We start from the raw sequence: 14372 nt of genomic DNA, 5'->3' as shown, positions 1-14372 counted from the left end.
CAAATCATAAATTAATAAAATAACCAATTTAATCACTAATCTGATTTAAAAAATATTGGTCCTTAGAAGTACGTAGTTGAAATATGATAACACTTTATTTGTTCCTATTTTCTAGCGTCAGAAGTCTATATAGAAGCTTGCCAATAAATTGTCAAAACATTCCAACATTCATTTAATGAAGGAGAAATTAGAGCTGTTTTCCTTGTGCGACTTGACTTTCCTTTTTGTCTTACAATAGGATTACCTTGCAGTTCGCGTATCCACTCTGATAAACCATCTTGATATGCATGTCAAATTCCATGCTAATGTGCTGAGAGACCGAAATATTGCTTTAGGTCCTTCTATGTCCAATAATTCAAATTATGCTAACACTGATAACAAGGAGCATGCTGCTGATAAGATAAAGCGTGCTAAATCTAAAAAAGTTGGTGAATTTGTGCTTGGTGTGTTATTGTTAGAATTCTCAGTTCTCAGTGGATAGAGGGTTGATTTCTCTATCAAAAGGCTTGAGCTTTAATGATTTATATGCTGCTAAGCAGAAGAAAGGTAAGTATTATTTACCAACCAATTATAATGCTATATGTAATTTCGATATCAGTTATCCTTCTGATCAAACTCAATCTACCAATGGTATGTAGTCCTTTGCCATGGTCACCCATAAATGAGAAATCATTATCTATATCCGATCTGCGCGGGGCTTACTCAAGCAACCCTACTGAAGACATCTACGATAGGTTTAGTCTCATAAATTCCCGTAACCTGAGCCATTTCCATATTGTGTTAGACAAAGATTCTACCCAGCTGGTTGGTCAATCTCAGAGATCTTATAGGCTGGCAAACCAGAGACGGACAACCACGGTCCCGACCTTGCCAGCATCGGAGGTGTACTAATCAATGAACCCCTAAAACCCACTTTCTTTTCTGACAAAATCAACCAATAACCGGTCATGACACATTGTTCATATTGATTCAAGTCAACACAGTCAATTTTGATGTATAAACAAATAATAAAGTTAGAGTTACACTTTTTTTAGTATATAATTTGAATATAAAGGTGATATATAATTGGATGGTTTTGAATTATACATAACATTATTACTAAACAAAACTAGACAGAGATACTGTTGCAGTAAATGTTAATTCATTTCCTCCTTTACAACGCCAAGATTGTTATTTTAGGTGAGTTTGTCTTTGGTTCTTGGAGAGAGAAGTGTAACACATGGGAAAGTTTCAGTCTTTCTTTAGATATTTTCTGGAAAATTCATGCTTTCTTATCATAATAAATTAAACCCGTTTCCTCTTTGTGAAGATATGGCAGAGTCCCCTTGTTTCGTCAGATTTCTCGTAATCTCGTTCTCAGGTGTGTTTCTGGCAATTTTCTCAACTGGGTATGTCTGAAGTTAGCTTTCTATTGATTTTAGGAATGTGAGAGAGTGAACTTTTGTTTGAAATTTCGAAGACTCTGAATCTCTGTTGTAATTTATGCTCCAATTCTTTGAAAAAAATCTCCATTTTTCTTCGTTTTGGGCATTTGGGGGTTGATTCTGAGGATTTTTTTAAGCATTTACATGGCTTTTTTTAAGAGGGTTTTGATTGGGGTGGTGCTTTTTGTTAGTTTTAGTGTAAGCCAAGCCACTTTAACTGATATAGAGTGCTTAAAATCCATTAAGAATTCTCTTGAAGACCCTTTGAATTACTTGACCTCTTCATGGAATTTCAACAATGCTTCTGAAGGTTTCATTTGTAAGTTTGCTGGTGTGGACTATGTCAAGAATCAGGGACTTTGTGGGAAACTTTTGAGTCCCTGCCTTGGTGCTCCCAAGAAGTCCCATGTTGGTATTATTGCTGGGGCGGCTATTGGTGGAGTAACTTTCACAATTCTTATCGTGGGTATTATTTTGTATTAATTGTTGCGTGGAGCGGTCAAGAAGAAGGAAGATGATCTTGAAGGTAACAGATGGGCGAAATGCATCAAGGACACTAAGGGCATCAAGGCCAGTTATCTGATTCAATATTCTGCTTCTTGTTTTACTGAATTTGCTGCAGTTTTGATACTTAATGGCACCACCTTATTTATTGACTAATAAGATTATTGTTGTTCTCAGGTTTCAATATTAAGATTTTAGTTTGGAAAATGAGGTTGAGTGATCGTATGAAGGCCTTAGCAATAAGAACATCCTTGGAACGAGAAGAACAGTAACAATGAATCCTGGTTTGCTTCCTGATGGTTGTTCCCTTATGGTTAAAAGGTTGCAGAACTCTAGGCACCTTGAGAAAGAATTAGTGTCTGAGATGAATATGCTTGACAGCATTGAGCATCAAAACTTGGTTCCCCTTCTGGGTTTTTGCATGGCAAAGAAGGAAAGATTGCTGGTGCACAAGCACATGGAAAATGAGACACTTTATGACAAAGTACATCCTGTGGAACCAGAGGTCAAAAGGTTGGAATGGTCGTTGAGGCTCAAAGTTGCCACTGGTGCAGCTAGACGTTTGGCCTGGCTTCATCATGCTGCAACCCCGGATTTTTCATAGAAACATAAGATTTAAATGTATTCTGCTGGATGGAGAGTTTGAATCCAAGTTATCAGATTTTGGCCTTGCCAGGCTTATGAATCCAGTCGTCACTCATTTGAGTACTTTTGTCAATGGATAGTTCAGAGATTTAGTTTATGTAGCTCCTGAATATCCTCAGACGTTGGTAGCTACCCAAAGGGCGATGTTTTGTTCTCCAGGAGTTGATTACAGGTGAGAAAGCAACCCATTTGGTGAATGCGCCTGAGAGCCTTAAGAGAAGTTTAACAGAGTGGATCGAACATTTATGTGCAAACTGCCATCAAGTCCAAAGAAGCGATTGGTGGGAAATTGTTTTGAAGGCGAACTCGACCAATTTCTTCAAGTTGCTTGTAGCCGTGTGCTGTCAACTCCAAAGAAGAGATCTACCATGTTTGAAGTGTATCAGCTTCTAAGAGCGATTGGGCAGAGATATCAGTTCGGAGCTGACGACGACATCATGCTGCTATGTGCTATCTAATACTGATGATGCTGAATTTCAGGATAAGCTTATTGTTGCTTCAGATGCAAAGTAGTTGCACTCTTGGAGGGGTACTTTTTATACACGGTATGTATTATTTTTTGGCCAAGAGAAGCCATTCTAAAGATTAGCAGTGTTTGTGGTTGTAATTGTATAAAAATGGCCAAAGGACTATTTACCATATGAGTTTTAACTCAATCTTAAAAACACACTTATGACAAGATGAAAAACTCAAATACCCATTTATAAACTAACGTCTGTTAGAGACAAAGATAAAATTGTCATTTTATCACTAAACTCTAAAACCATAAAATTTTTTATCATTGTTCCCCTTAGTTTAAAAAACTAACAATTTACTCTATTATTAAACTTTGAAAAACTGCATTTACCCTCTTTGGGTTTCAATTTTTAAGGCAACCTCTCCCTCTCCAGCAACTAGTGGCCTCTGGTTGTTTCTATCCCTTCTTTCGATCTCTATCTCGTCAGAGAAGATAAAACTTTGTCTGGATGAAGATGAATTGTCTTCATCCAGATGAATCGATGAAGACAATTTTCATCTTCGTCAATTTCAAATGAATCAACAAAGATGATTTCTTGTCTTCGTCGAGTGACGATGCGATCGAATCTTTGATCTATGATGAGACTAAATCGACAGAGAGAATTGATCTTCGAGCGATGAAGACGAGTTCATCCAAATGAAGTTTCCTCTTTTGCGATGAGGACGAGACCAAAAGAAAGGAGAGAGACGATTGGAGGTTGCCAAAAAGGGAGAACTTGCCTAAAAAATTGAAACCCTAGGGGGGGAATGCAATTTTTCAAATCTTGGGTGGAATTTTTGTCATTTTATTTTAATTGTATATACTAAAAGACAATTTTGTCATTTCACTTTGTAAGGGTAAATTGGTCATTTTAACCTTACCCTAACAAAAATCATTCACATTAATAGCTTATGAATGGGATTTTGGGGTTTTAAACTGGCATATGGGTGGAATTTTGAGATTAGGCTAAACATGACTGTATCTTTTGTATCATTGTAATCGTGTCATTAAAACAACTACATCATTTTAATTGTATAAAAAATTTCTGCAGATCAGGTATCTTTTGTAGCATGTCTAAGTTTAGATAATCAATTGTACATACCCAGCATGACTGTATACAGTATTATTCTAATAATATATACTTTTATTTAATAATTCTCTTTTGGCCTAGAGAGTGACTTAGATAATAGAGTGAATTTGAACCGAATTACCTTGAACTAGAATCTATTTTAGGCTCGAACTAATCAAACTATAGAACTAATCAAACTATAGTTGAAGCTCCAACTCAATAACTCGGTTTGATTTCAAAGGATAGCTGACAATTCTTTACTAGAGTTTTTCTTCTGTGACAATTCATTGTGTTTTTTGATGTCACTCTTTATCATTTGAGCTTACTCAAGTTTAACTAAAACTTGTTCTAAATTTGAATTAAACTCGAGCAAACTGTTATTCAGACTTGACTTAGTTTAAATTCACCCTTAATAATAATTATTCACATAGTTTGATCCAAACCAAGTAAATGTTGTCACTTTTACTAGAGATCCAAACCTAGAAAATATTGTCTACTTTACACTAACATTATCTTCAAACTGGTGTCTTTCACCCAGAAGGCGTCTGTTAAAGTAAAAAGATATATTTGGGGATAATATTGACTTGAAAACTGTCAATAGTCTTCTAGTGTAATCCTAAATGATGACATCTTTTTTTATTTAATCAAAACTTGCCATCCAGTTTTCAGCAGTTTCACCAGTTGCTTCTTGTCCAGATTTCACCAATTTTCAAGCAGCAATTTTTTGTATAAATCTTCAACAGTTTCTTGTCCATTTCAGCAGTTTTCAGGGACAGTTTTCAACAATTTATCCTGTGTCATAACTGCTCTAATTTGATCTTTATATAAGGTGTTGGTTTTTCTGCAAGAAATGAACAACCTTATCTTACAATTCTACTAAACACCATTAGATTGCCTTTGTTAAATGCATAACACAAAGCAAGTCCTTCATTTTATCCTAAACAAATTTGCAAATCCTATTGTTCAAAATTTTGGGGCAAAATTTCCTTTCTGATAGTGGCATTGATACACGCCTTGAAGTCAGTATATTGTTTCTTGATTCTTATAAAAGTTTTAAACTTGCAATTTTCAGCTCGAGTAGTCTATCTGTTACAAAGAAAGGAAGTCTACCCGCTGTTGCACCTACCCGAACAAAAGGAAGCTTGCTGCAGTGAAAAGCCTACCCCAATCTAACTAAAGGGTTTGCTATCAAATCCAAGACAGAATCAGTAGACAGACCGTTTCTACACATTGTTTTTCCAGATTCCTGAGCATTATATCAAATATTGAATTCATTTATCAACCAACCGGAGCTTGTTAAATAAATCTATATAGAAGAAAAAAAAAAAGAATCAAGAGTACTTTTGGAATGATCGAAAATTGGGAAATTCTACAACACTATAATGTTTTACATGCAAGAACAAAACAGCCTGGTGATAGATGTCTTCGCTCAGGGGAAAATCTTAAGTTTCATCAAGGACAACTACAGTGTCTATCTAAACTTCCATATGCACATTGATCCGCTCCAAGTGAAACCTAATATTGGACCCGAAATTTCATAAAATAGTTTTAGCTTTTAATTCTACATATGGAAATTCAAACCAAACGTTAGTTATGAAAGTTTGTTGACTTTGGCAGCTAATCAGTATCTATCGGTAGAGAAAATCCACGAAGGGATGTGGAATCAACACCTGACTCTCGCACCAACGCCACCCTCCCTGTCCGAGCCACCTTCATCAAAAAACAATTTCTCTAAATAATTCAAAATATGTAAACAAGCTGCATCTGTTGACAGTTTTAATAAACATGAGTAAAAACCTTATATCACAAGCTGCTAGGCAATATAGAATGTTGACAAGCTTATTCTGTTTCCTTGGAAAATTGGCTATTTAACACAATTGGCACTATTTAACACAAACAATTTTGTTAAGGATTGGCCCCTTGATCTCAAAATCTGATCTATTCTTGCAGTTTTGAGCTGTTCAAGTTTAGTATTCAAGTTCATAAAAGAACTGATTTCAGAAATGAGTGGTTTAGCAGAAGTAAAGCAAAATTCAGACAATTAAGGGCAATTCAACATCTGCCCTGATAACAATGTAGATAAGCAAATAAATTTAATGGAGATGAGCAGAAAAGTTCAAAAGAGGGAACAGACCTCACAAATCCCATAGGTCTCCAATAACCTCTGTAATGCAATGATCTTATTCAAATCTCCTGTTAGCTGAAATGGAATGCAAATTGCTGAAGCATTAGTGAAGCAAAGAAAAAAAAATAACAAAATGATGGTCATATGGGTTAGCAATGACCAATACCACAGGGAATCACTACCAAAAAATCTAGAGCTCCATTTAGAGCTGCAATCTTATAGTTTTATGCAACATTTATTACTGTCTCTCATCATAAACCATTAATGAATAGTAAAATTTAGAACAAGAAAAAAAATTTTTAATTCTAGAAAGGAAATTACTTCTTAATCTAACAACTAAGATGTGGATTCTAGATTTTTCATCACATGTTTTATAGAGCTTAACTGGTCCTAATTCTCTACTAAAACATTACGCAGCCAACCATCTTGTCAGATTGCCATAGCCACTAACATAAAAGCACCTGATTGAATGTCTTAGCCCTAATCTTAGAAGAAAACTCCTGACCAATTCAATGAAGAGTTCATCTTTGCACTTATAAATGTACTGATGAAGTGCTACATAGTATCAAAGCGCTTCTGGCCTGATTTTTCAGGGAAGTGAATCAATGTATATTTGGTCAACAGAAGCAATTTACCTCAAGGGTAATTGTGTGATCAGACACATCAACTGCTCTGGCCCGGAATATTTTAGCAATATCAAGGACATCCCTTCTGGCAGCAGTGTTAACAGCAATTTTTATCAACATCAGCTCTCGCTCGGAAAATGGCAAGTGAGAAATATCCTGAACCTGAAAAAAAAAACCACCATTCTTGTTCAGCTGTTGCTCATTCAGATTAATATAAAATAGGAGCTATATTAACACTACGGAGAAGACTGATTTGCTAGCTGGAGATTTAGGGGGCTCTGGTACAGCTTATGAAGAGGATTGATTTGATATCTCTTCCTCCAATATACTAATATCAACACAAGAATCCAAAAGTATATTCCGTATTCTTTTAGTTACAAGATTGAAGTAAAAATGTTTGAGAGAATCAGATTGCATAATTCATGCATAGAAGCAAAAAATTTCCTTTAATTGCCATAGCTATATTATTTAATGTGAAATGATGAATCCTTTATTGTCTAGAGCATGGACCTTCAATTTCCTTGGAAAATTGGCTATAGGCATTGAGGATCATGCAGTCATCTTTCTGTGAGAAACAATTAGTCTAACATTTGATGGAGGAACAATCATTTAATAAGAAAATCATCAAATATTTTCTGTTGTGAAACTTACTTTAAGTCATTGGTGATTGATCCTTTCATTCCTATTTTTCTCCTTTCAGAAATATGGGGAGGCTACGTGTCTTAAGACAGTCAAAGTTTGCTGGCAGATTCTAGCTCCCCAGAAAGCAAACACAAGCACCACAATACAAAAGAGAAAAGCTAAACACATTTTTCACTTCCCCATCTGGTGAGCAATTTGCAACAAAGACACAAAAAGAAATGAAATTTATTTCTTCTCTTAAAGTGTACCGGGACTCGCCCATTCTTTACTAGTGGGATATCCACTATCTGTGGATTTTATGGTTGGGAAGAAATTAAAGCTGCTTTAAACAAGCTCACATGAAAATATATATGAAATAAATCTCACCTTGAAATATAATGATTTGAGTTCATATATTGGTATGATTTAATTTCAAATTTTAAGAGATCTGAAATCAGGGAATGTTAGTTCTATCTATATGCTGAAATGTATACGAATACTTTTAGAAGAGGTAAATTGAGTAATCCTTGCCTCATGAAGATCTATTAACTTGTGCAATTGCTGAACCAGCTTGCCAATTGACTCATCAGTTCCTGGAACAACAGTTGTGATGCGAGAGAGACCATCCCTTTCGGCTGGCCCTACAGCTAGACTCTGAAATTGATGTGACAACAAATCACTTCATCAATAGTAATGATATTTGGAAGAACAACAGTAGTAGCAAAAACCAATAAAAAACCAACCTGAATGTTATAACCTCTTCGAGATATAACCCCGGTTATTATGTTGAGAACTCCAGGAGTGTCGTTTACGAGCATATTTAAAGTGTGTGACCGAAATCCACTTGACTGTATCATAAAAATAACAAAATTATATGCAGCACAGACAAGAAGGAAAACAAGTCTATGCGGGTTTGTGTATTAGGGAGAATCTAGGCTGCTATCACCATTTTGAGGATCACTTGATTGCTAAAGTTTAAGGCTTACCCATTTTTAGATATTAGATCAAGTTAATGTCAGATTTTAAGACTCAAAGACCACCAAAATGAATACTTTCAGAATCGATTCACTTGCCCAAAAAATAGGGTACCGAAAATCTTAAATCAAACAGCAGCATTTGCACAATGGAATTCACTGAGCATGTTTGTTGAGTTTTACATAAGCTGGACTAAAAATATGTGGATGCTAAAGTTAATCGCAAGGACCATCATGGCAAGATTTTGCTTCACTTTTCCTTTATTTTGAATCTTAAACAACATTTTGTATGTGTATGTGTAAAAAAATACAAATACAAATACAAATTTTAGAAGAAAATAACTAAAACTAGAAATCTTATGTAATCTCACATCACCAAAAGCAATGGAACAATTGCTGACTGCTTAAACGATAATGTCTAAAATATGAACAAAACAAACTGTGTAGAGATAATCCTGCTCTCTTAAGAGATTTCAGCTAAGTATGAGCTGTGCATGCTAGAAATGACATTATTGGTAATGGCATACCATCAACAAGTCATGTAAATGGTCCTTTTTGATGCATAAAAATATTAATTATTAATGTTCAATCAAAACTGAAAAAAACCACAAGTAATAGGGTCTTGAGAGAAAGGTATCTTACATCTTCATCATAGAGAACACCCCAATGAGCATCAAGAATCTTCACTGGGTAGTTGTCATAAGGCTCCACAGGATATACATCACCCTTCAAACAAGAAATGAGAATTTACAGAATGTTCAATAAGATATATTGAAGATCTATGGTGAATATATAACTTATAGATACAAAAAGAAGATTTCTGAAAAATCATGATGAAACCCAGTAGGGCTTGGCAGTTAAAAAATACGAACATAAAAACAGATTCATAAACATATACCCTGGAGGATGTATTGGTATGCCCATTCAGTGATCCATTACTTTTTGGTACAGCAGTGTAATCTGGTACTGCCCTTTCAAGATCTGGATACGAAGCTGCAGAAAAGTTCCAGAATGGAGCTGTCTCACCCATCTTTTCCCGTCTCAAAGCAATCTGTACATAGAGTAGATAAAAATTTATCAAGGATAAAAGTATTATAATAAAATTAAATCTTCAATGGTCACAGTAACACCGATATTATAAACTTTTGATTTCAGATATTATTAACAGCACTTGTGCCATTTCAATACCAATTCGTCAGGTGTAAGGTAGACCCAATGATCCCAAGGAAGCTACCATTTTTCTTTTAGCATGTGGTCTAAACAGTGGAAGCAGAAAAATGTTTACAAGCTGGAATCATATCTGATTTCATGGGAAAATAAAACCAGTTCTGTTGATTTATGGTGTTTTTGCTCCTTACTCCAATATAAGAAACTCTATGTAATTTTGATATTTTTCAGATATTGTAAACTATAGTAAAAAAATATTCAGCTAGAGTGAACTAAATATCTACAAAGAGATAAAAAACAAATAATGATAAAACCAGGGAATGGTAGCAAATCTATGAAAAAATGGAAACGAAAGTTTTCGCTATGTTAATTTTCCTTTCCCAACACCAAAGGCACCAAAGGAAAATAAGCCATTCAAAATTAAAGAAAAACCCCTTCTCTCAAAATCCTATTGAATCTCAAGACCAAAGAGAAGCAAAAAGTATAACTCCCTTCCACAATCTGCCACTATTATCATGTCTTTTCTCACCAAGCATGACTGGTATTTATTAATATAGAAGAGCTTTGTTAGCAACATGCATATTCTCTGAAATGTGAAACTAATAATGTTACACCTTGTGCAAATTTGTATGAATTTATAAAATAAATTCATTTATACATCCTAGGAAGGATATATTAACAAGGATACATACCTTTCCAGTTCTTGCAAGTTCTTTTATTCCAAACTTTCTCAAGTTTCTCTGAACAGCAACCATCTTTCCAGGATCTCCAGTGACCTGATGCATACAAAAGGACAGAAAAGCAGTTGAAATCCACATGCAAAATTTTCTCATCAAGCGCCTAAGATTTGTAGCTCTTATAGGCAATGGCATAAACATCTAAGCATTTAAAGGCATAGAAATAGGGCTGGATTCGAGCCGAGCTCTTGGCTCGGCTCAGTTCACATGTAGTTAAGCTCGAGCTTGTTGAGCTCGTGAAAGCCAAACTCGAACTTGGTTCGAATTCAGCTCGGCTTGTTTTTCGTTATTAAAACGACGTCGTTTTAATACATATTGGTCAAAACGACGTCGTTTTATATCAAAATTTTTAATTAGAAAATTTGGCAAATAGCTCGAGCTCGGCTAAGGCCGGTTCATTTTGGGCTCGTCTGAGCCCAGTTCGAGTCCAGCCCTACATAGAAAAGCCATCCTGCTGAACACATTTCAAAGTAAGAACAATGAAGGTAGGATGATTGAAGAAGCACACGACCAGTGAAAGAATCAGAGAGAAGTTACCTCAATGGTAAGAGAATGTTCAGAGGTATCCACAACTTTTGCCCTGAAGATGTCAACTAACCACATGATCTAAAGATGAAGGTTCCAAAAAGAATCAGGTGCTTGAATGCAGAAAAGATTATTGGAAGCAGAGTAAAAGGAATAGTCCCACTACCCATGGAATAGAAAATGATGACCAAATTATATAACAAAATAAATTCTTCTGCAACTCAAAAAAAAATCAATATCATAGGGTAAGAGAAGAAACATTAGGTACCCTTAAAATTTAGACCAACTAAGAGAAAGCAACAAGCAGATATGCAAGGCATAGGCTCAACTTTCAATGAGACTCACCGAAAAGCAAACAAAAGGTTATGGTAAGGTTTAAAAGCATTAACTTGTTGATGATGTTAAAGTTTCCAGAAAAGGCAAAATCCACATGACAAATTAACTTTGTGATCTCAATTATTCTTCAGAACAATAAAGATACTGCATTATTACCTCAGGACGGGTGCTTGGATCAGAATTAAGTTTTATAAGCAATAGTTCACGTTCAACTTGTGGCTCCTTTGAGATATCTTCCACCTGATAAAAGGTGAAGTTATATAGAAAAATGTGCATTAGCAAAACAAATGGAAATGATCATACCAACGAAAATTCATCCAAAAAAAAAAAAAAAAAGGGGGTTAGCTTTAACCTTGATGACATTCACAAGCTTGTTAAGTTGTTCCACAACTTGTCTCAAAACCCTCTCAGTCCCAGAGACAACAATGGTAAAGAGAGCCTTGTCCTGATTCAAACCTACAGCAAGGGACTCAATATTGTAGCCCCGCCTAGCAAATACCCCGGCAATCCTGTTTATTATTCCACTCTCATCACCAACAAACACTGAAATCGTGTGGCGTCTCACCCTGAATTAAGTCAAATGTGAGTAAAAAACCAAAGTCAGCATAAGAAATACGCACCTATAATGGAGTAACAAGAATAATAATAACAAAACTACAAAAGCTTCTCTCCACTGATTTCTTCCTCTAAGAAAGATAACAAAATCACTGAGTCCCAAAGTAAAATTCAAATTATGAAATTCACAATCAATATATTCCTCCACACTAATCATGGACCAAGATAATGTACCTAGGATGCCAAGCTCCAATTTGTATCAATAAAACAGTCCTATAACTTTAATATAAAACTCAAATTCAATAAATATCAGTCCACTTATTTTAACTACAACCTCAGTCAGTCAGAAAAATAATAATAATAAACCATTGTAGAAAACACTAAAATATATGCACAAAATACTCCCAAAAAAAAAACAGTAAAATTTTTCCCAACAGTGAGTAAAACAAAGAGAGCTGGAAAAAAAAAAAAGAAAAGAAGATTACATTATGGACACTAAATAAAAAATTCAAGAGTTGAGAAAGCAAGAACAAACAAAAGATAAGCTAAGCTAAACCACCATTAAAGAACACAACAAAACCATAGGCGACAAAATTAGCAGAGAAAATGGAGAAAAGACTTGACTTTGAGGCAGCAGAGACGGCAGTGGGAGCTTGAGGAAGAGGGAGTGTATTGTCTGTGGAGCAAGCAGTGATGCAATTGAGCTTCTTCGGAGGGACCTGAAGTGCTACACTAGTTGCAGAGTTTGTGCTCGTTCTCACAAATGGAAAAAGCTCAGATATTCTGGTTGAAAACCCGGCTCCTGCATTGGGTTTGGCGTAGGGAAACAAAGCAGCCGCCATAAGTTTTCTGGTTTTGGTTTAGGAGAGAAGAAGAAAGAAGATGAGTTCAGTGAAGTTTTATAGAGTGAAAGAGTTGGAAAACAATAGCATGTGAGTGTCACCGTCCTTCTCTTTCTTTATTTTATTATTAATTTATTTTTCTTAAATCGTTAATTTGTACTCGTGGATAATTTGCCTGAATATAAACGGTTAATCTTGTCATCTCGTCTCGCCCTTCTGTCTCTGTTTGTTCATTCTAAGTTCACATATAACAGATTTCCGTTCATATATTCGAATTGATTGTTATTTATTATATTATATTATAACAAATATATTTTTGAATAATAAAAATAAAATAAATTTAATTATCATGATATTATTTTAAAAAATATTATAAACATTATATTAATTTAAAAATTTTTTGGATATCTTTATTATGTCATCATTTTTATTTAAGAGTGTATAGATTTATATTAATAATATGTATCATGATATATATATATTATATTATACCAATTTTTTAATATACATTAATATACGTATTGTTTTTTACTTGTATTATATTTTGTCATAAAATATGCATAATATATCGAATTTTATCAATAACCATGGTATGTATGGTATAGAATTTTCAAAAATAATTAGTTTAAAAATTGGTTGAATGGTATATGAGCTTCAAAAATGATAACATATATTTTTTATCTTGAAAGTGGATTGCGATGTTAGATTACATGTTACAAATGGTATCAGGGCTACTTTGCTTGTCTTCTTGAACAATGATGACAAATCTCAGCATGAGGACCTTAAGTCCACGTGTTCTCTATTGGAAAACAAATCAGAATCATTGGATAAGAATCAGAATTATTGGAAAGCAAATCAGAATTATTGGAAAGTAATCAGAATTATTGGAAAACAAATCAGAATCATTGGATAGGAATCAGAATTATTGGAAAGCAAATCAATCCTTGATACACACTAATCTTGATATTCCATACTTAGATAGAACTTATTTTTGTACAGTCTTTATTTGATTGATTTTATTTCCTTAGATAGGTCCATTTTACAGTATAAAATCATGCTTTGTAATTTGGAAAAAATTATATCAATATACAATTTCTTTCTTCACTTCTTTTTGAGCTCTCTGATCAATCCTTGATCGAATCATCTCTGCTCACTCATAATTTTGGCATGGTATCAGAGTAGGTTTGAAAACCAAGCACTCTTCCTATCATTCCTCCTTCCTGGAGCAATCTCTTTGCTGCTGTATTGCATTCCTCCTTCTTCTCTTTGCCTAAAATTCCATTCTGGCATCATCTCATTCGCTCTCTAGAAAAACTGCCTGTTGAACTCTGCACTTTTTATTTTTACTGTTGCAGATTATTGCTTGCAAACTGACTGCTTTCATATTCTCTTTCTTTGAAACTGTTGAAGATTTTTGTTGGCACATGCAGGAAAACAATCGTCCCACAAGCCATACATAATATGCATCCGACTCCACACATTTAGCTACGTTTTTTTGCAGTCTGCAACTTCTCCATAATCTGCAGAAAAGGAAAAAAAACATTGATTGATTCTAATTTCTTCTATAGAACAAATGGCAACACCTGGCAACACACAAAGCAAACCCGCATCACCTACACAAGGTTCTGAAATGCTGCAAGGTTCTGAACCAAATCATGCATCCCAGCAGACGTTCCATATCTTTCCCACAAACAAAAATAAGCCAAAACCCGGAGATGTGTTATAC

General features: G+C 34.7%; 1 protein-coding gene and 1 pseudogene across 1 annotated transcript; one reads left to right on the top strand and one right to left on the bottom strand.

Annotated features, from left to right (window-relative positions):
• Positions 1 to 283: 283 nt before the first annotated feature.
• On the top strand, positions 284 to 3180 carry LOC123219731 (annotated as a pseudogene).
• A 2307-nt stretch (positions 3181 to 5487) lies between these two features.
• LOC123218219 (acetolactate synthase small subunit 1, chloroplastic-like) lies at positions 5488 to 12759 on the bottom strand. The gene is made up of 12 exons (XM_044639516.1): positions 12429 to 12759; positions 11602 to 11815; positions 11406 to 11489; positions 10926 to 10994; positions 10344 to 10427; positions 9383 to 9535; positions 9127 to 9210; positions 8254 to 8358; positions 8042 to 8164; positions 6899 to 7051; positions 6273 to 6338; positions 5488 to 5848 (listed from the first exon to the last, which is right to left on the bottom strand). Exons 1-12 carry the CDS (start codon positions 12644 to 12646, stop codon positions 5756 to 5758), a joined length of 1446 nt encoding a protein of 481 aa, XP_044495451.1. The 5' UTR covers positions 12647 to 12759; the 3' UTR covers positions 5488 to 5755.
• Between the last annotated feature and the right edge of the window lie 1613 nt (positions 12760 to 14372).

The sequence above is a fragment of the Mangifera indica genome, chromosome 6, assembly GCF_011075055.1.
Source record: "Mangifera indica cultivar Alphonso chromosome 6, CATAS_Mindica_2.1, whole genome shotgun sequence".
Lineage (NCBI taxonomy): Eukaryota > Viridiplantae > Streptophyta > Magnoliopsida > Sapindales > Anacardiaceae > Mangifera > Mangifera indica.
The sequence above is the reverse complement of the archived record's forward strand: the minus strand, read 5'-3'. Positions and strand labels throughout refer to the sequence as shown.

What these genes read in the sequence shown, in the direction of transcription:
- LOC123218219 (XM_044639516.1), bottom strand. Translation starts at nt 12,646, where the DNA reads ATGGCGGCTGCTTTGTTTCCCTACGCCAAACCCAATGCAGGAGCCGGG. An exon ending in AACATTCTCTTACCATTGAG is followed by an intron (nt 10,428 to 10,925) that starts GTAACTTCTCTC and finishes TGTATGCATCAG; the next exon opens with GTCACTGGAGATCCTGGAAA. An exon ending in GTGTTCTCTATGATGAAGAT is followed by an intron (nt 8,359 to 9,126) that starts GTAAGATACCTT and finishes TTTATGATACAG; the next exon opens with TCAAGTGGATTTCGGTCACA.